The sequence below is a fragment of the Corapipo altera genome, unplaced genomic scaffold (genome assembly GCF_003945725.1).
Source record: "Corapipo altera isolate COAL_440 unplaced genomic scaffold, ASM394572v1 77b, whole genome shotgun sequence".
Taxonomy (NCBI): Eukaryota; Metazoa; Chordata; class Aves; order Passeriformes; family Pipridae; genus Corapipo; species Corapipo altera.
The window spans coordinates 3775508-3795952 of record NW_020884933.1 but is presented as its reverse complement, the minus strand read 5'-3'; the positions used below and the strand labels follow the sequence as shown (position 1 = coordinate 3795952).

Here is a 20445-nt window from a genome sequence, read left to right as displayed (position 1 = left end):
GGGGGGGGGGGGCAGCCTGTGCTGAGCTCTGCAGCAGAGCAGTGCCTGACTCCAGTGGAAACCATTCGAGCACTTACAGTCCCTGCATCATTCCATGACACACATTTCCAATCACAAATAGCAACAGACTCGGGAAGAATATGCAGGTGGCTGTGGCGTGATTAATGAGTGCTGCATCTGTCACTGGAGTGGTAATTACCCTGCACAAACCCAGCCCTGCAATGGCAGGGCAGGATTTATTCCAGCTGAAAATCTGGCTCTTTACGCCGTTTTTTTCCTTTCTTTTTCCTCCCACAAAAAATAATTTCCTTGTGAGCCCAATAAAAGAGAAGCTTTCCCTGGCTCATGTTATACCAGCAACATCCCACCCCGTGAGGAGCCAGCCCTGCTGCCTCTGGCCATGAAATCCAGGTAATGACCCAGAACTGCACTGAATTAGTGTTTCATTTCCCAGCCCTTGCCGACAGCTCCCTAATGGAAATTGATTTCTAGCTTTTTTCTTTTCCATTTAACATGCTTGTGTAACATCTTTATTTTACATTCCAGGGAATTTTAGCCAAAGGGCCAGTGCACAGGTGGCCCCTGAAAGCACCTGGTGAATCACTGCTGTGTTAACCAAGGTCTGGGGTCCAGGGGGGCTGGGACACCCCAGGAATGTGTCAGGACCCCTGCACAGGGACACCCCACACGTGCAACCCTGCCCTGTGCCCACCCCACTCTCTGGGATGGGTCCTCGGGGGGTAAATCAGCAGATGTGAATCCAGGGAACGGGCCCAGCATTCCCAGTGCCATGGCCCCGATCCCTCCTGCACTCCTACAACCACCCTTTGCACCTCACACACTTCAGTTTGAACTTTCACACCCCCAGGCAGATCAGAGCTGCCCCACCATCCCCTGCAGCCACCCCCTGACCAGCAGTTCCCCAAACCAAGCCGAGAGCCTGGGATGTCCCATCCCTGTGGGGTCAGCCCCAGCCCCAGCCCTGCCCTCGCTCGGTCGCCCCAAATCCGCGGGAATTCTGCCCAGTCTGGGCTCCCCGGTGTAATCTGACCCAGCCCCAGCACACACACACACACACACCCTGTTTGCTGTATTTTGGCGAAACTCAGCTGCCAGCTCCTTCACTTGGGGCAGCCCAGCAGCAGGGACGAGGCTGGTCCTGGATGTCCAAGCCCTTCCCTGGGCCAGGCGGAGCCAGGCACTGACACCCGGGGAGGCTCGAGCAGCTCCTGCACCTTCAGGTACAAAAGCTGGGAGGGAAAATAAGGTTTTATAACAGTGCTGGGCCATTTTCAACCCTCCTTCACCTCCAGAGCCTGGAAGGTTTGGGTGGATGCTACAAAGGACTTGGGACAAATCCACGTTTCTCATTTTCCTTTTCTGTAGCGTGTGGAGGAACCAGAACCCAGCGGTGCTGGTTCACACTTTAAAGCAGAACTAAATTATAACTTTTCTCAGTTTTCAGTTATTTCCTGGTTCTGTAAGTACTTTTATAGCCCTATAAATTGTCTGGTAAAGGAATTGTTGGTTAGAGGTGGTGTCTGGGGTGTTTGTTCCCTAGCGAAGGGCGAATTGGCTTGTATTGTTCCTAAACATGTTGTAGCGTGATGACAATGATAACAATTAGCTCAGGGTACAGCAGAGTGTTAATTGTGAGCTGAAATCCCAAACAGAGCTGTCTGTCCAGGTCAATCCTCTCCTCTGCAATGCCCAGGGATCCAGGACATTTCCCTGGCTGAGGGAATTCTCTGTGCCTGCTCCTCTCCTCTTGCATTGCTAAACCCCAAACCTTCCCAGGTGCATTTTGTACTTGTGCTGACAGCACAAACCTGCTGTGCTCCTGGTGAATCCCTGATGAATGATAATTTGGGTTTAGTTCCTTAATGGATCCAGAGGGAAGGTGAATATTGAGAGTAAAGGAAGGAGAACTTAAGAATGGCAGGTTCAGAGCTCTGTAGAGATCAAAGACAGGGGAAGGTACGGGACACAGAAGGAATGCTGGATGTATCCCTGTGTTATCCTGTCTTGTGAAGCAACATTGTGTAATTATTAAAGCAAATTTCCCTTCCTTTTGTACAAGAGGAAACCCGTGAGCAAATTAAGAAACTACCCCTGTGCCTCAACTCACCTGCTTGCAGGGGGCAGCAGCAGAGCTGGACACAACATTTAATACTTTCCCTCTGCCCTAGGGACTGAAGTGGAATATGGACAATTACAGGATAAAAATAGGAAAAAATGGCATTTAAAAGTGATACTCTATTTTTGTTTTTAACTTACAGCAGGCAAAAGGTGACTTGGAGCCACTGAGGAAGGATGTGGGCTTACACTGTTGGGTTCACTGTCCTGCCTCACGTTGGGGGATTCCTTGGCTGGTTCCTGAATCGAAAGGAAATTCCTGCCTGGTATGAGAAGCTGAAAAAACCTTCCTGGTGTCCATCCCGCAAGATGTTCCCTATTGCCTGGACCGTCCTGTACACGGGCATGGGGTAAGTTCTATGGCTGCTGCCCCTGTCCTGCCCCTGGCACACCCAGGGCAGCCCCCCAGCCCCTGCTGTGCTCCTGGGATGTGCCCTGTCCCTGAGCCAGCAGGGCAGGTCAGGGGTGTCTGTCCCCCCTCAGGTAAAGCCTGAGCCAGACCCCGGGAGTGCCTCAGCCTGGCACTGCAGGCACTGCCTCTGGCAGGGACACAGCCCTGCCCAGGCTGGGAGAGGTGCCCAAACCAGCCCTGGGGAGGGGCAGGAGTCACACAGGGGTGAGAGGGCAAGGGATACAGGACAATAGAACCATGGAACATCCTGATCTGGAACGGACCCACGAGGATCCAAGTCCTGACCCTGCCCAGGACACCCCAACAATCCCACCCTGTCCCTCAGAGCACTGTCCAAACTCTCCTGGAGCTCTGGCAGCCTTGGTGCCATGCCCACTGCCCTGGGGAGCCTGGTCAGTGCCCAACCACCCTCTGGGGGAAGAACCTTTCCCTGGGATCCAACCTGACCCTCCCTGGCACAGCTCCAGCCATTTCCTGCTCACCCAGAGCAGAGCTCAGGGCCTCACGTGGATGCTGCTGCCATGCAAACACGACTGTCCTGTCAATCCCTGCTGGGAAACACTCCTACAGGAGAGACTTTGTCTCCCTTGGGGATTTACTTGCTGCCAACACTAACCCGTGTCCCTCTCCACAGCTACGCCTCCTACTTGGTGTGGAGTGACCTGGGCGGCTGCAGCAGCAAAGCCATCATCCCACTGGGGCTCTACGGGGCTCAGCTGGCCCTCAACTGGGCCTGGCCCCCCTTCTTCTTCGGTGCCCAGAACCTGAACATGGTAATGGCCCCAACCCCCATCACCTGCTGGGGCTTCTCTGCTGGGCTCCTGCCCCCCGGGTTCGGGCTGGCTGGGGTTCTCTAACACTGTGTGACTGCACTGAGCTGCCAGAGGGGCCTTTGCTCAGACACAGCTCCCGCTGCTCCTGCTCCCAGACAATGCTATCAGTGCCCCCAGCCTGGCCCTGCTCCTGCTCCCAGACAATGGTATCAGTGCCCCCAGCCTGGCCCTGCTCCTGCCCTGCGATACCGGGGTGGGCAGAGCCGGGGCTGCACCTCCCAGTTAAGGGTCCAGAGGGAGAGATAAGTCCTTTGGGGGAGTCACACCCTGTGCCACAACACCATCCTTGGGGGGAGCAGCCGTGAGGGGCTTATCAAGCACACACAATGTGCAGTGCAGAGCTCGGGGCTGAGGCACTGCTGGCACAGCCACACCCACCCCGGGCCACAAGGCACTGCCTCGGGTGCCAAGGCCTGGAGGGGATGGAAACACACACAGGGATTTATGTTTCCACCTGATTTTGTCACTCGGGGGGTGAAAGGTACAGTTAGAAAGTTTGTTCAGTGACCATGGCCATGGTATCCCCACGAGCATGTTCTGTGTCTGTTATCAGCAGAGGGGACACTGATTGCCAGAAACTGGGGGTTGATCTGTGGAATTTGATAATGAGCAAAGAGATGAACATTAATTAGTCTCGGCTCCTGGTGTGACACGTTCAGGTCTCACTGATTAGAGCTCAGGACCAAGCTCCCGGGCTTTAGGAACTCTCCAAGTGACTGCTCAGTGCTGAAGGTCCCCCATTGCTGTTCCCCCTCTCCACCTGTCCCAGGGTGGTTTATCCTCATGCTGGGAGGTTCATCCTCGTGCCCTGACTCACTGTGCTCTCTCTGCTGCAGGCCCTGATCGACATCCTGTGCCTGGACGGGCTGGCCATTGGCACCCTGTGCTCCTGGTACCGCATCAACAGGGTGGCAGCGCTGCTGCTGGTGCCCTACCTGGGCTGGCTGGCCATGGCCACCTGCCTCACCATCCACATCTGGAGGGACAACCCCGAGCAAAAGGCAGGGAAGAGAGAATAAATGAAGGCATTTTGTGTAGCTAAACTGTGCGGATGTGAACCAAGATCTACCAATTTGGGGGGGCCACTTTGGGATGTGTCCTGCTCCTCCTCCCATCGTGGCCGTGTAAAAGGTTTGCACGAGGCACCCACGGGCTCCTTTAAACTAACTGGGCATCCTTAACCAGGGAGCTGTTTTCTCCAGCACTGCTGAGGTTTGGGGGCTACAGCTGTACCCTGCCCTTAATGCCATCAGGTCCAATTCCACCAGCTAAACTGGGATCTCATGATCCATCATAATTCAGGGCAGCAACACCAGAGACCCCTCGACACTGCCCCATTCCCCCAGAGCAGAGCTTGGTCACACAGGAGCTAAATCCCATCTCCTCTCCTGAGACCAAACAGAAATGCCCTTCACTCGTGCACATCCATTTTTAAGAACTTGATTTTTTTTGCTATTTGTGCTGTTGCTTCATGTTCATATATCACCTGGTTTGGGCTTTATACCTTTAACTTTTTATCTGACAGCTCCAAGTGAGCAGGGATCTGCCTTGTTCTGCTGGTGCAAGGAGACTGGGCTCTGACTTCTATTTGGGGAGTATCACACTCCTTCAGCTCATGCTCCAAGATAAAGCAGTAATGATTAGAATGCAAATGCTTCTCCCCAGAGGAAATTCCTCTCTTCCACCTCTGTGTGCCATTCCTCATCAGAACAGAAAAACTAACATCAGTGCCTTTGAAAAAATACTTAATTTTTTTAAGAAGAGAGACACAAGAGTCTGTAAAATTCAGGAACTTGCTCCCACTGCCTTGATGGTTGTAGCTACATAACAGGCAAAGAGTCTGTCAGGTGCAGTGCAAGTGCCTCATCCTGCAGTCTTTCCATTCCTCAACATTATTTATCAGGAAGGTTAAAGTACAAGGATTTCCTGAGCAATGGGACCAAGCCATGACAGATCAGGCACAAGGGGTGCATGGACTCACCTCTGTCCATCCCTTATCCTGGCCCTTGACAGACCCAAACCTGAGCTCTCACTGTCTCCAGAGAGTATTTACTATTATTTTGGATTGCTAAAAGCACCATGTGTGTAGAGAAGGAGCACGAGGATCTTCCTGGCAGCTGTGGAGATTGGGGTGCATGGGGGGACCTGCAGGGTGGGGGTGGAGGGGCTTAGCTGGGGCTGTAACATAAATTGTATTTGCTTTTAATAAAACCAAGCCACTACTTTTTTGGAGAATAAATGAATCCAGTTCTGTTATTTTGATCCCATTCCTTAGTTTTCCCTTCTGGCTCAGGACTCCTTTGCCCAGGGCTGCTGCAAGCACAGGGCTGTGATGTCCCCAGTAGGAGCTGCATGAGAACAAGCCATGGCACAGCCGAGGTTGGAGCAGGGGCAGGACCCCAAAGCACAGGCACTGCCAGGAGGACTGGGGAGATCAAAAGCTACTGAAGAAAAAAGGAAAGGAAAAAGAAATCCTATATAATTTCAGGGCTTTCTCTACCCATCCGTTTCCACTGCACTTATTTCCAGCAGCTGTGTCTTGCAGGGAGTCCCCTGCCAAGGGACGGGCACACAGGGATGATTTGTCCCCCAGAGGAGCTGGGGTCTGGCTGCAGGTTGCATTCCGTGGAGTTCAGGCTGATTTACGGGCGCTCTGCCCGTCCCTTCCCAGGGAGCGCAGCACAGCAGAGGAACAGGGATGAGCAGGGCCCTCTAGTGAGGCCGGGAGGGATTAAACGAGCCTCTATCTGCTTTTGGAAAGGGAAGAGAATTATTTAAATCACGTTTAAATTGGTGACTCTAGATCTGGTTCAGACCTGCAACATTTTAATAACATTTCCACTTAAATAGATGGGCTCATATTCGATCAGCTTTCATAAATTAATCCTATTTCTCCTTCTTCCCATGTTTTTTCTGCAGGTAACAGAAAACTGGAATTAAGATTAATGGATTTTTTCCATGTTTCCCCTCCCCATTTTCCCAGCTGCTGGGACTGGCTGACTGGTTCTTGTTTTCATTCCAGTTCCTCCTCCTCCCCCCATCCCACCTATAAGTGCAGCAGGAGCCTCTTTTTGCCTCTTGCCTTTTCTTGCAGGCAGCAAAAATAGCAAATGCTCCTCCATGTGATATCCAGAAGAGCTTGAAATCAATTGGCAAAATTAAATTCAGTGAAACACCCTCTTGTATTAATATTTAAAGCATTGTTTGGTGTATTTGCTGTTTAAACAGGTACACTAAACCCCTTTGCATAAAAACAACTTTAATGACACTTCAAAGTCAGCTGGAGAATTTCTTAGGCAGACTGTGCAGTGCAGACCCAAACCAGCCCCTGCCTTGGGGGGCCTCGAGGGGCCCTGGTGTCATGGGATCACGGGATCCTGGAATGGTTTGGGCTGGAAGGGGCCTTAGAGACCATCCATCCCACCCCCTGCCATGGGCAGGGACACTTTCTGCTAGACCAGGCTGCTCCAAGCCCTGGCCAAGTCTGTGTTTGTCCAGCCCCCCCAGATTAGCCCATGGAATGAACACAACATTCCCACAGGAATGTGTTGTGGTGTCCGTGGCTCCCAAGTGGGCCAGACAAAGGCCACAAAGGCCAGAGGACAAAGGACAAAGGACAGCTGTCCTGGGTCATGGCATTTGGAGCCAAGAGTCACCTTGCAGGTCACCCTGTCTGTGCTGACCCTCCCTTCAAACCTCAGCCACTCTTTCCAGAGAGACAATTTGCTATTAAACTGATGGTTACACTCCATGTCAGTGATCACCTCCCTGGCTACTGCATCCACAAGACTGTGCATAAACAACACCTTTCTGCCTTTCAGCCCAGACTCATTTCCCAAGCCCTGTCTCATTCAATAATTCACCAGCTGCTCCAGAAAACACTCCGGCTGCAGCAGGACGGGACTTTAATTGATTTGCTGATGTCTGGAGCCGTGTTCAAACATGAAGTCGATGCCAGGGAGGGTTTGCTGCCGTGTGCAGGTGAGGCAGTTGCCCTCCCCTGGCCCTCCCTCCGCTGGGTGCTGCAGGACATAAATTCCTGTGCTCTGACCTTCCCCCTGGGCTGCTCCAGGAGCCCTGCAGCAGGAGCCCAGCAGGGAGGAGGCTGTGCTGCTGGGAGCTGTCATTAACTCCCAGTTGGGCTCTGAATTAACTGGGGAGGCAGCAGAGCTTGCCAAGGCTCCTTGTGTCACAGGGGGGTGTGAGGGCTGGGAGTGGAGAGCCAGGGTTTGGCTGAGAAGATCAGGCAGGTACAGAGCTGAGAGCATCACCTGTCCCTGCCCCAGGGCTCCCCTCAGCCCGGGTGTAGCACCTCTCACCAGCACTTGGGTCAAACCTGTGGGACACGAGTGTTTCCAGCCCCTTCCTTTAAACCTTGGCTCTGTGGCCCTGCAGCAGGAGGAGAGGGACAGGTGAGAGCCCCCAGGGGCTTCCTTCCAGGAAGGAAGGAAAGAAGGAAGGAAGGAAGGAAGGAAGGAGGGAAAGCTGCCCCTGCACATCACTGTCAGTGTTTATTTATTTATCACGTAGCGGTAGTTACAGCTGGAAAAAGCAGGAGGGGGATTGCTGCCAGACAATGTCTCCAGGAGACGTTTTGTTAGTGCCACCAGCTGTCCCCTCGGAATAGAGAGCACGGCTGAGCCGTGACTCACACCCCCAGGCTCTGATTTCACTCTCCCACCTATCCAAAAATGTTCCACCAGCCCGAGAACGCCATAAAAGCCACCTTTTCCTGGCAAAGCCTTGGCCAAGCAGGTGTGTGTGCTCAGGACAGGGAACAGGCAGGGTAACTTCGGACACTCCTGCTGTGAGGGGGGCTCAGCTGGAGAAAAAGAGGCTCAGGGGGAACCTTCTGGCTCTACAACCCCCTGACAGGACTGGGGAGCCGGGGGGGGTCGGGCTCTGCTCCCAGGGAACAAGGGACAGGAGGAGAGGAAATGGTCTCAAGATGTGCCAGGGGAGGGTCAGGTTGGACAAAAGGAGGAATTTCTCCATGGAAAGGGTGGTCAGGCCTTGGAAGGGGCTGTCCAGGGAGGTGATGGAGTCCTCACCCCTGGAGGTGTCCAAAGAAGGAATGGACGTGGCCCTCAGTGCTCTGGGCTGGGGACAAGGTGGGGATTGGTCACAGGCTGCACTCAATCCTGGAGGGATTTTCCATCCTCAGTGATTCTGGGATTCTGTGAACAAATTCAGAGCCAGTGAAATAAAATATCAAATAACTGGGAGTGGGGCAGGTGGAGGGAAACCTTGATAAAAATGCTGCTGGCAAGTGTCTGATTTGGGGTAACCTGAGTCTCCCTGAGGCCCTTCTGTGAGCCCCGGCCCCTCTCGGCACTCGGTGCCCTCGGCCTGGCTCACAACAAGCTGATGGAAAAAACCTTCCCTGGCTGCCTCAGGCACTAATCCCAGGCTCACACAGCCCTGGACACACATGCACACGTCGGGGGAGCTGGGGTCACTTCAAAACCCCCAGCAGAAGTGCCCAAAGCCCTCACCCAGCCCAGGGCTGCACTGTGGGATTGACAGCAGCTCCGGGGTGCCCGGTTATAATTTTGGCACAGGCAGACACTGCAGGGGGGGATCATGGCTATTCCATGCACTGCCCTACAAGGAGCTGGGAAGCAGCTGGGGAAAGGCTGGAGAGAGGGAGAGTCTCAGTGCCACATTCCCCAGATTAGATTAGAGCTCAGCCCTGGACCCTGCGGAGGGGCCTGCTGGTGAAAGCTAAAGGCTGCAGGAGAGGTGGGACCCCAGCCACCAAGAGCTTCCAAAAATAAAGCAAAGTGGGTCAGAGGGACTGAAGAGGGGCTGGAATTCTGCTTTAGAGCATAAGGGTTAGAAGGAAACAAGCTGTCAGTCACTGAGAGAGGATTCCCCTCCCCAAAGGCACCGCCTGAAATGTCAGAGGTGACAGGAACGGGACAGGGGAGCTGCAATTGGAGCGTGGTTACCACGCAGGAGGCAAAGCACTTCACCTGCCCTCCAGGAAAGTATTTTAAGCTTGAAAATAAATAAAACTCTGCACCATGAAAGATATATGTTCCATGAATAGGATGTCTTGGAACTTGTCAAATCCTTGGAACTTGTCAAATCGAGCTGTTGTCACAGAACTCCCTGTGCTCTGTCAGTCACCACATAAACAACCCTCATCACCAGCAAACAGAGGGAAAAGTTATCCCAAAAACTGCAGTAATGATGTCATTGAGGAAAAGCTCCAAAGGATATTCAGCACAGAAAGGCAGGGTGATAGCAAGGGGGCTGGAGGAGGTAGCAGAACTATTATAATAATTTATTACATATTGTAAATTATCTATTATAATGTATTATTAATTTCCTATGATAATAAATTATCTGCCCAATTGCATAAATTTATTCCAATTTGCGATAGTGCAGGCTCCTCCAAAGCCTCTAAAAAGCTGACTCTAACAGGATCACAAAGGCTGACTTTGGCCCCAAGGCAGGTATTCCCACCTATTTGATCTCTGTGGAATACAGTTTATCCTCCACAAACTAAGAGTGGTATTTCCACTAAGTTCTGACTGAATACTCAATCAAATACAGCTGCATATTTCATATGGGTCCAAATCTTGATGGTGGTAGGTTCTGAGCTAAGTGCAGAGCCCACAGTACTGAAGACTTGATTTCCAATGTGCTTTGGTTCCAGCATGGCTCCTGCACAGCTTCCCACTCCTTTGCCCAGTGGCATGCTAGGATCAGTCTCTGGGAAAAACCTCACCAGGTTTTCCTTAAGCTTGGCTCATGTGGGATTAATATTAAGCTTAAATGATTAAAATTTAGAGTGAGACATTGGAAGAATTTCTTATAACGCCGAAGGAAAATAAAAAAGAGAGAGAACCTCCCCAAGCCCAGAGATATCCCAGGACACTGGGAACTGATGGGACACTTGGGCAATGGGGAGGAAAAGTACAGAGCAAGGGGCAGAACCAGCACTGCTGCCCACTGTGAATTCCAATTGGACTTTCTGATATTTGGGAAAAGGTTCTGGCTTGCATTTCCAGCAGCAGGATCTGACAGCAGCTCCAACAATGGGATTTCTCCCTATCCAGCTCCCGTGTTCTGTGCCCTGTGCAGGGTGGGAGGAACCACAGGTCTCCTGCTCCTCTGGGCACTGCTGCTGGGATGCTCCACGAGGCCAAATCCACCAAAACCAGGTATTTTTCAGCAAACTAAATGGCTCAGCCTCGTCCCGAGCCAAACCAGTGGTCCTTCAAGGTCAGCAAGAGGATCAGCTGGCAGAGGAAGGAGATGGAGAAGCTCCAGCTCTCCCTGTGCCAGGTGTCTGTCACAGGAACGGATAAATACACACTTGTGCTTCCAGGATTTCCACCCATTGCTTATCCCGCCCACAGCGAAGTTGTCACTTAATTTGAAATTAAAAGGGGAGCAGGAGGGATTGTTGAAAGGAGCTGGAGAAAGCAAGGGAAGGAGGTGACACCCGAGAGCCCTGGGTCACCCTACCCCAACCAGCCTCTGTCGCTGCTGCTTTGTTCCATATTTAGTTCCTGACAACTGTGCCTGGGGCAGGAACTCCCAGCTCTGTTTTCCCTCCTCTCTGCACTCCCAGAGCTCTCAGAAGTTGCTCTTTCTCTCTCCCAGTGGCCACAAGTCAAGCCCAGTGTAGTGCAGAAGATGGCAGAGAAGCAGGAGGAGCCCAGTAATGCCCAGAACGGGGAACCCGACAATGCAGAGGAGGGCGAGGGCAAGAAGAAGAAGGTGAAGAGGGAGGACCTGCCACCGTTTGAAATCGTGACAGGGTAAGAGATTTGGATTTAAACAAGGGGGTAGGAGTGAAGGGGGGATGTTCAAAGGGCTCTGCCTCAGCTCTTATGGTGGGCAATGAAAGCAGCATCTTCTGCCAGTGCATTTCTGAATACGGTTAACATTCACTGTGGGCTTTTGTTAGAAGTTTTGCAGAGCTGTGAAAGGTGGATTCACACCAGGCAGGCACACAAATCCACTGGTTTGATATTAATGGGGTTGTTTCTGCAGTGTTGGTTCCCTCCCAGGGCAGGCAGTCCTGGCATTGCTGGCTGAGGGTATCAGGATGGAGGGATTGGCCTTGATGGGAGCTGAATATTGATTTCTAGCTGTGATCAATGGCTCTTGTCTGAGAGTTTCTCTACCTGTGGATTAGGAAAAACACCCCTGCTATGGCTGATTTGCTTGATGGGCCTGAGGGACAGATATTTCAAGAGACCTGAAGGTTCAGAGTTTCAAGGGCTCCACAGCCACAGCTGGAACCTGATTTTCACAAAAAGCCCAGCTTGCAGAAAGGTTCCAAAACAAGAGACAGTTTTCAAGGCAGTGGAGCAGCAGCGAGCCTGGCCCTTGGGAAAGGCAGATACCACTGAGACCTGGTGGAAGCTGAACCCTCAGCCATAACTGACAGCTGTAAGTAGGAAAACCCCTCAGGATCTGCTCTCTCCAAGTTTCCAAATGCTCACTGCAGTAGTAGCAAGATGCCCCTCGTCACTCTCCCCTTATCACTCACCAAGGCAGGGCCCAGCAAACAAACCAAAGCCAGGATTTCTTCCTGCTGCTGGAACGTAAGGCTCAGGCCAGGCTCTAAAATCCCCCCTGGGATCCTCCTGCCTGTGCCATGGGCGCTGGTAAGGAAGATTCTGCAGGTAAAATTTGGCTGGTGTTCTGACAAGGATGAGTGAGGCAGGACAGCACCTCTGGCTGTCACAAAATTGGGTTACATTCCTGTACAGGGGTGAAAAACCCCTTCATTTTCTTCTCAAAATGTGTCTGCTCTGAAAAGATCCCTTCTTGGGGTGATCTCTGTCACACACAATCATAGAAATAGCAACGCCAAGCAGTGGCTTTTAAGAAAAGCACATCCCTCTGCTAGGAATGGAGCTAAGGCACCAAAAATTGTGGATATAAGCCATTGGACCAACCTCTGAACACTTAAAACGTGTACTAAAATGACTGTCAGTGAGGACATTGGATTTTTCAGCCTTAGCACCCAATTTACAATTAGAAATGCTGAGGAACTGAGCAGCATCTTCAAACTTCCTTGCTAACCCCAAGGATCTGTGCTAATCGTGGCTGAAAAATACTTTCTCAGCATCATCTTGCAATTAAATTATTTGTTGAAATGCCACGAGTGTTAGAGGATTTGACAGGATTTTCTACCCTGGAAAGGTGAGAGTGAGGAAGTGAAGTAGAAATCCCTGAAAGAGGTACAGAAACCCCAGAGATTTTTACTTTCATTTTAGGGACACTGAGAGTTCAGGACAGGCCTTGACCTGTGATCTCGGTGGGGGGTTTTCTCATGGGGTACAGATTTTCAGCCAATCAAGCCAGTTATGTGCATGATGAGGAAACACCCAACTGCAGCCATGGAAGCATTTAAACCCAATTACGTGTCATGTCAGCTTTAGCCCTGGGATTAGGGGCATCTCATGACTCACAGCCAAGTTCTCAGGCTGCTGCTCCCAGCTCAGAGGAGCCCGGCTTACAGGAAAGCACTGGGAAGCCAATTACTCAGTTTAAGAATATTAACCCAATTTTTTTTGTCAGTATTCGGCTGAGCACAGACCTGGGTGACTGTAATCCCAACCTGTGAGCATTTCCTCATATCTGACACACAGTTCACACTTTCCCAGGTGTAAATGAGGTTCCTCACAGCAGTGATAAATGACCCCTTGGCTCCTGTTAGTCATTTACAGCTCGTTGAGATAATCCCCATTTCAATCCCCTCATTAGAAGTTCTCCTTCCCCTCTCCTGCCCAACACACAGTGCCAGGGTCACGTTGGGCAGCTGCTCTTTCCCTCAGCCCACCTGATTTCAGCACCTTAAATCACATTATTTGGCCAGGCCAGTGAGATTCCCAAAGACTCTCAGACTCTCAGTTCTGCCTCAAAGTTTCAATCTATTTCGCCTCAATATGATCGAACAGGTGACAAAAGACTGCTAATGAGGGAAAACTTTAACAAATTAGGTTTGAGCATTTAGAAATCCCTGAAAATCACCATCTAATGATGCTTTTCAGAGCAGTTGGAGAATGAAGGTTTCAACTTTTACCTTCCCACCCCCTCAGGTGAGTTGTGTCACAGCAGGTGATTTATATTGAGAGTATTGTGGGAGTTCAGTGCCTGCAAATAATTTTAAAAAGAACTTTCCATAGACATTTTTGCTTTTTACAACTCCCTGACAGGAGGCTGGAGCTGGGGGTGGGGGGTCAGTCTCTGCTCCCAGGGAGCAAGGGACAGGAGGAGAGGAAACAGCCTCCAGCTGTGCCAGGGGAAGTTCAGGTTGGACATCAGGAGGAGTTTCTTCATGGAAAGGGTTGTCAGGCACTGGAAGGGGCTGCCTTAGTGTTGTTTATATTCTCTATTGGAAAGTTATTTATTGGAGTGATGTATATTCCATGCTGCTGGGAGCACAGATTGAGGTGAACATCCCAGATAATCTCAGACACACGCCGAGATAAGCAATAAAATCCATCTGGAAGGGCTGACTAAATCCATCTCCAAGACAATCCATCCCAGAGCAGTCCCTGTTGCTTCAACTGCTCCTGAAAACCCAGACCCAACCCTCTCAGTGCTGTAACCCCTTTGCTGTCAGAGAGTTAAATCAGGCAGGAAGCTCCAGGTGATCTGTATTTAAATACATGATGTTATTGTAACACAACTTATTGTGGCCTTACAGAGTTTGCTCTGGAAGGAGGCAACGGGTGGCTTCTGTCAGTCACCAATTAAAGAATTGTCAACCAAAGAACCACTCATTATCCAGGATAGAGAGCAGGAAACACACATTTCATAGCAAGGTTGGATTTGAGCTTGGATATTTTAGCAAACAAGAGTCACAACGCAGACAAACACAGGGAGATGCAGCGGCTTGTCCACGGCTCCCCCCAGGAACTGACCCAGTGCCCCAACCCCGACCTAAACCTGCCCCTGAGACGCTTCTCTGCTCTGCCCTCTCCCCAGGGAACGCCTCCCAGCCATATTCTTCAAATTCCAGTTCAGGAACGTGGAATACAGCTCCGGCAGGAACAAAACCTTCCTGTGCTACGTGGTGGAGATGCAGGGCAAGGAGTCGGCGCCGTGCCGGGGGTACCTGGAGGACGAGCACGCGGCCGCCCACGCCGAGATGGCCTTTCTGGACACGATCCTGCCGCGCTGCGAGGCGGGCGGGCGCTGCACCGTCACCTGGTACGTGTCGTCCAGCCCCTGCGTGAGCTGCGCCCAGCGCATCGCGGACACCCTGCGCAGGAACAAGGCCCTGCGCCTCACCATCATGGTGGGCAGGCTCTTCATGTGGGACGAGCCCGAGGTGCAGGCCGCGCTCCGCGGCATGAAGGAGGCCGGCTGCAAGCTGAGGATCATGAAGCCTCAAGACTTTGAGTACGTCTGGCAGAACTTTGTGGAGCAGGAGGAAGGGGAGGAGGTGAAGTCGTTCGTGCCGTGGGAGGACATTCAGGAGAACTTCCAGTACTACGAGGAAAAGCTGGCTGAGATCCTGCACTGAGCTCACGTGAGTGAGGATTCCCACGTGGTCGCTCATCCCCCGGGTTAAATTAACTCTCCTCTCTTATTAAGCCATAACCCAGAGCCAATTTCAGTCACAGTCACTCAGGTGGACCTGGCTGGGTTCACCTGTACCTGAACACTGAGAAGAGCCTCAGGCAGCAACTTTCCCCTTCCAGGGCAGGAACATAGCAGGAGCTCCCCCCAGCAGATTCCTAAGGGATTTAGAGCTTTTCTTTTTTCTCCTCCGAGTAAACACCTCCAGGAATAAAGAATTAAAAGGTATCTGAGTCACGAGGTACCACCAGAACACCTGGTTTTCCCCACATGGATTATATGCAGGACACAGGTGGAAACAGGGAGAGGAATGTAGTGAAAAGGGGATTTTCCTCACCCCACGAAGTCTAAGCCCCTAAAAAAACACCATTAAAGGAAATCACAATTGCAATTGCAGAATTCCCTGGGTTTTTGGATGGGGTACTAAAGAGTCACCTATTTAAGCACAAAACACAAAGCATTTAAAACTTCTAATATGTATCTCTTCATCCAGGACCTGCTCAGAGATCTATGAAGAGAAGTGACAGACCTGGACACCTGGGACACTCCACTTCCCAAAGCTTTGACTCCAGCAGGATGGAGAACCAGCTCCTGGAAGACAAAGCCCTGTGGGACTATGAACACAGACCTTTGGTGTTTGGGATTTTTTTGGGTGTATTTTGTTCCTCCCCCTCCCTGCCCCAACCAAACCCATGCTGTGGTGAAAGGGATGGCAGTGACCTACAGGACAGGCTGTGGGATCACATTCTGGGAATACTTCATGGGAAAAGATCTTAGAACAAAGATGCTGGTTAGATAAATACATTAGAAAGTCTGTACTTCATAAATGGGAAAGAGGTTTAAGGTGAAAAAGAGGTTTTCTCCCTCTGTTCTTCCCAACAGTCAGAGCTGTGATTTAATTCAGAGCCAACAGCTCTGCTTTAAATTGTGATGGAGCCCAACAACTTGATTTCAAACACATTGAACACCTTCTCCCCTTGTGCAATCATATTTGGGATATAAAACTGGGAAAAGCAAAGTGAAATAAAATGGGAAGTCACTGCAAAAGCCAAAGCCCTGTTTATTCCTTCTTCTCTACTTGCAAGAGGTCCTAAATTGAACCTGACCAGTGAGACAGGACATCCCAGGACAGCCACACAGGGAATATTTCGTAGCTGAGAAGGCAGAACCGTATGCCAAAAAATCTTCCAGAGAAGCACTGGAGAGCAGGATCACTTTCCATGCAAAACAAGGCTCAGCCCCAGCAAGGCTCCCAGGGATGCCACCAGCTAAGGAACTTTGTCCCTACAGTTAAAAAGCAGACACAGGTAAGTGTAAGGAGTAAATCTGGGAGCAGCCTCAGTGCTCCATGTTCCTCCCTGTCCCAGTTTTTCTCTCCAGCTCTGCATTCAGCTACAGCAACCCCCACCAAACACCAGCTTACAAAGGGTGGGCAGGGAGAGTAAGGATAGGGAGCCCTTAGACACAAACAGGATTTGCATCAGCAAAAAGCCCCACAGAAGTGACTAACCCCCAGTGCTGAGACCAGAGAACGCTCCACCCACTCTGTTCCCAGGGAAATCAATCAGGAACTCTGCTATGCCACAAACTTCCCAACTGTTATGTCCCATTTTTACATTTATTCAGCACACCTGGCACTTTTCTGGGCATTCAGTATGAGAAGTGAAAAAGATTTGTTATTGTGAGAGGGTGGGAAACCAAACACGAAGGAAATGGGGAGTCCAGTTCCAGAACTGAGCAACTGTCACAAACTTTCCAAAATCAGGTGTTTTCCAACAATCTGATGAACGAGGTCTGTTACTGATTTACCTCTGCTGTGGGTGACGAACTCCAACCTCTGGGTAACACCTGAGCTACAAATGCAGTGAACAAAGAAACGTGAAGATCCAACTTCAAACTCCACACTGGGAGTTCTTCAGAGCACAAGTCATTCCCATGTTTGGATTCTCTGAAAGCTCAGCTCTGCAGACTGTAAATTATATAGATACTGTATAAAACACACCCCCAAGGGGGATTTACACACTTCCAGCTTTCCCCCAGAAGAGCCACAGGGATGAGCTCTGATCCAACAGTAGGGCATCATTTATTTAACATCACAGCATGATCCTGAGTGAACACAAACCCATCAAACCCTATTTGTGGCTAGAAGGGAGAAATTAAACTGTTACACCTGTAAGAACAGGTGAAGTGAACAGTGCTGGGTAGGACATTGCAAAACTTGAACAGCAGTGACAGGGCTCCCTGGGGCAGCTCCTCAGCACCGACCCGAACGAGAAACCAAAACCCAAACAACTCCCCCAGCAGCAGCAGCAGCAGCAGCAGCAGCAGCTCTGTTCAGCTGCCCAGGAGCTGCAGGAGCTGTGTGGAGGCCCAGTGACACCTGGTGGCTGCTGGGACAGACTGGGAACACCCCGAGGGTTTCCACAACACCGCTGCTGCCTTCTAATTAACACCCAAATTAACTCCTCTGGAGCTTGTTGCTGCTGCTGGAAGCCTCTGTCACTGTCCCACGAGTGAGTGACCCCGGACGCAGAACGTGCTCCCCAGGCAGGCCCCCCTTGGCAGTTCACAGCTTCCACTCCCAAAAGCGGGGGGAAAGGGGCTCTTTGACTCTTCTGCTCACAGGCTGTAAACTGTGATCTTGATGTCAGTGTTCTCAAACACTTCCCCAAGGATCGCTGAAACTTTATCCCACTGCAGGCCATCAAGTCCACATCCAATCCTGGAAGACAAGACATCCCAAGAGCTGGAATGGCCTCATGCTGTGCCCAACCAGCCCTTGGAGCAGCTGCAGTTTGAAGTGGCCCCAGCACAGCTCCCCATAAACCAACAGAACACAGAGAGAAAGAAACAACTCGAATTTGTTCTGTTGGTACTGAAGTGCACTGGGAAATGCAAATTTCATCTGCACAGTTGAACAGAGGAGTTGGATAGGGGTGCATACTTGAATTCTTCTTTTGCAGCAGGGGCTCACCCTGAAATATCTTTCTAGGCACAAAACACCCAAGGAGTGCCATCCCAGTCCCTGGTTCCCTCACCTGGGCATGGAGATGTCCGTGACCCCGTTGTGCAGGCAGTGAGCTCTCATGGCTTCCAAACTCTTCCTCATGCTCTCGTACGTTGGTTTGTGAGACACCTTCTGCTTTGTGATCTGTGGCACAACAGAAAAGGTCAGCTGTGCCTTTGGCACGACCACTGCAGACTACTGCCTGTTACAGAACAGATTCCACGACATTCGGAAAATCCCTACCCAGATTTGCTACTGTGGCAAGACTTGAACAAAGCACTGTGTTTACAGCTTAAAATACTCTAATTCAGCAGCCAGTTCTGTCCATGTAAAGGTTAAATGTACATGCACAGGAACAGCCTGGCTGCTCCTCAACCAGCAATGTCTGAGTAACACATCTCACACCTCTTGCTGAGACAACCTTTGCAGAAACTCCCTTCCTGTGCCTGAAGGGAGCCCACAAGAAAGATGGAGAGAGATTTTTTACAAGGGCCTGGAGTGACAGGACAAGGGGGAATGGCTTCACACTGAGAGAGGGCAGGGTTAGGTGGGATATTGGGAAAAAATCCACAGGTTGCTCAGGAAAGGTGTGGCTGTCCTGTCCCTGGAAGTGTTCAAGGCCAGGTTGGACAGGGCTTGGAGGAAGCTGGGATAGTGGAAGGTGTTCCTGCCCATGGCAGGGTGTGGGACTGGATGAACTTTAAGGTCCTTTCCAACCCAAACCATTCCAGGATTCCATGGACATGGCAAAAAAATCCACATTAAAGACTTCATGATATTGGATACTACAGTTTATCTACAGGGAGGTGCCCCAGGGACATCCCAACTCTTACCAGGTAGTAAATGTATCTGTCATCTCTCTGCAGAACAGCCACCTCCCCCGTCTTCTTCTCTGTGAGCAGAAATCACAGCACGTTTAAAACACCCCACACCCACTCCACGAGCCCCGAGCAGCTTAGAGCACCACCACCCCTCCCTGCAGCTCCTGCAGGTACCACTCACTTTGGTCCAGCAGCTCCTGGACGCCCCCGAACTTCTTCTTGAAGAGCACGGCGATGCCGGCGCCCATGCGGCAGTCCTCGCTGATGCAGTGCGCCAGCGCGTCCGACGGCGGGCACGAGAACAGGTCCCCCTTCACCTCCCGCAGCTGGGCACGGTCAGCAAAGAGAGCAGAGAGAGCACAGGTGGGCATAGAATGCCCTGGGCACAGGGGACGTGCCCAGCCCGCACAGGCTCTGACGTGCGCTTCGCTGACGGATGAGCCGGCGCGGATCACAGACCCCACACAGAGAACTTCAAACCCCACGTACAGAATGACAGGCCCCACATAGAGAACTACAAACCCTGTACACGTAATTACAAACCACTACACAGGTAACGGGTATCACGTGCCAGCCCAGCAGTTAATTTTACAAAATCAAAGCTTAAAAGGAGAATTATGTGACACGGTACAGCTGGATCACCAGTGTGTCAGTGCTGGGTGTTTGGGCAGCAGGGTGAGCTCTGTGCTGTTGTGCAGCAACTGCACCACCGACAGAAGTACAAAAGCACAGGAAAATCTGCACTAGCAGCCACTCTGCCCCCCAAAGCTGCAGGATGCAGCCAGTGCCCTGCTGTTGGGGCTGCAATCGCGGGAAGGCCTCTTTGCAGAGACACGTGTCACAGCAATATCCCACGTAACCCATTTCCTACGCACTCTCTCCTCCTGATCCTTGGAGAAGTGGGTGGCCATGGTAACGTGGGGGATGGAGAAGGCTCCTGCGGCTGGAAAGATGAGAGAAAAACAGTTGTTAGGAATGCCAAGGCTGGCAGCAGGCTGGTGTAGAGGGTGCAAGGCTAAGCTGATGTATCTGACACAGCTCAAGGGGAGGCCGGTACACCTAGGCAGGCCTGTGCAGGGCCTGCTGCGCCCACAGCCCCGGCCGGGGTGGGGGGGACCGGCCCTGGGTCACCGCACAGCGGGCACCGCCAGGCTGCTGCTACCGCCCTCCTCCTCCTCCCGCCCCTCAGGGCCCCTCCGGCGCCGCACCCGCGGTGAACACAGCGATCCGCCGGGCCGGGGCCGCGGCCTGCGCCACGCCGAGCCTGCCCAGCACCGCCCACATCGCTCCGGCCTCTCCGCAAGGGCGGCCCCGCCTCACTGGGACTCCGGCGGTACCGCCTCACGGGGGCATTGCTGGTACCGCCTCACACAACATGGCGGCTCCACCTCACCCCACACGGCGATACCGCCTCAGCCAACACTGCGGTCCCGCCTCACGGGGACATGGCGGTACAGCCTCAGCCAACACTGAACCAGAGCCGCTTCACGGTGACGGGGCGCTACCGCCCCACACAACACTGAGGGTACCGCCCCACAAAACATGGCGGCCGCGCCGCTCTGTGCGCGCGGGCGGCCCCCTCTCTATGGTACCGGCCCAGAACATTCCGCCGAGGGGCGGGGCCTGCCGCGCCCGTTCCCGACGCGCGAGAGTGGGCGGGGCTACCCCGCGCGTGCG

At 52.0% G+C, this 20445-nt stretch overlaps 3 protein-coding genes across 5 annotated transcripts; 2 read left to right on the top strand and 1 right to left on the bottom strand.

Moving 5' to 3' along the window:
- The first annotated feature begins 1131 nt into the window (after positions 1–1131).
- On the top strand, positions 1132–19133 carry TSPO2 (translocator protein 2). The gene is made up of 5 exons (XM_027659922.1): positions 1132–1241; positions 2280–2486; positions 3183–3321; positions 4218–5512; positions 19123–19133. Exons 2-4 carry the CDS (start codon positions 2314–2316, stop codon positions 4398–4400), a joined length of 495 nt encoding a protein of 164 aa, XP_027515723.1. The 5' UTR covers positions 1132–1241; positions 2280–2313; the 3' UTR covers positions 4401–5512; positions 19123–19133.
- On the top strand, positions 10763–15586 carry APOBEC2 (apolipoprotein B mRNA editing enzyme catalytic subunit 2). The gene is made up of 3 exons (XM_027659918.1): positions 10763–11156; positions 14344–14890; positions 15434–15586. The coding sequence occupies exons 1-2, from the start codon at positions 11032–11034 to the stop codon at positions 14882–14884; spliced, it is 666 nt and encodes a 221-aa protein (XP_027515719.1). The 5' UTR covers positions 10763–11031; the 3' UTR covers positions 14885–14890; positions 15434–15586.
- On the bottom strand, positions 17000–20400 carry OARD1 (O-acyl-ADP-ribose deacylase 1). 3 transcript variants are annotated; one of them, XM_027659920.1, is made up of 6 exons: positions 20346–20400; positions 19644–19711; positions 18950–19094; positions 18781–18839; positions 17979–18091; positions 17000–17662 (listed from the first exon to the last, which is right to left on the bottom strand). In XM_027659920.1, the coding sequence occupies exons 1-6, from the start codon at positions 20371–20373 to the stop codon at positions 17560–17562; spliced, it is 516 nt and encodes a 171-aa protein (XP_027515721.1). In that variant the 5' UTR covers positions 20374–20400; the 3' UTR covers positions 17000–17559. The 3 variants fall into 3 exon arrangements, with proteins under 3 accessions (XP_027515721.1, XP_027515722.1, XP_027515720.1); XM_027659921.1 differs by lacking the exon at positions 20346–20400 and adding an exon at positions 20162–20312; XM_027659919.1 differs by lacking the exon at positions 20346–20400 and adding an exon at positions 19977–20145.
- Positions 20401–20445: the final 45 nt, after the last annotated feature.

What these genes read in the sequence shown, in the direction of transcription:
- TSPO2 (XM_027659922.1), top strand. Translation starts at nt 2,314, where the DNA reads ATGTGGGCTTACACTGTTGGGTTCACTGTCCTGCCTCACGTTGGGGGA. An exon ending in GTCCTGTACACGGGCATGGG is followed by an intron (nt 2,487 to 3,182) that starts GTAAGTTCTATG and finishes CCCTCTCCACAG; the next exon opens with CTACGCCTCCTACTTGGTGT. An exon ending in GTGCCCAGAACCTGAACATG is followed by an intron (nt 3,322 to 4,217) that starts GTAATGGCCCCA and finishes TCTCTGCTGCAG; the next exon opens with GCCCTGATCGACATCCTGTG.
- APOBEC2 (XM_027659918.1), top strand. Translation starts at nt 11,032, where the DNA reads ATGGCAGAGAAGCAGGAGGAGCCCAGTAATGCCCAGAACGGGGAACCC. An exon ending in CCGTTTGAAATCGTGACAGG is followed by an intron (nt 11,157 to 14,343) that starts GTAAGAGATTTG and finishes CCCTCTCCCCAG; the next exon opens with GGAACGCCTCCCAGCCATAT.
- OARD1 (XM_027659919.1), bottom strand. Translation starts at nt 20,052, where the DNA reads ATGTGGGCGGTGCTGGGCAGGCTCGGCGTGGCGCAGGCCGCGGCCCCG. An exon ending in CCAAGGATCAGGAGGAGAGA is followed by an intron (nt 19,095 to 19,643) that starts GTGCGTAGGAAA and finishes GACCGTGCCCAG; the next exon opens with CTGCGGGAGGTGAAGGGGGA. An exon ending in CCAGGAGCTGCTGGACCAAA is followed by an intron (nt 18,840 to 18,949) that starts GTGAGTGGTACC and finishes TTCTGCTCACAG; the next exon opens with AGAAGAAGACGGGGGAGGTG.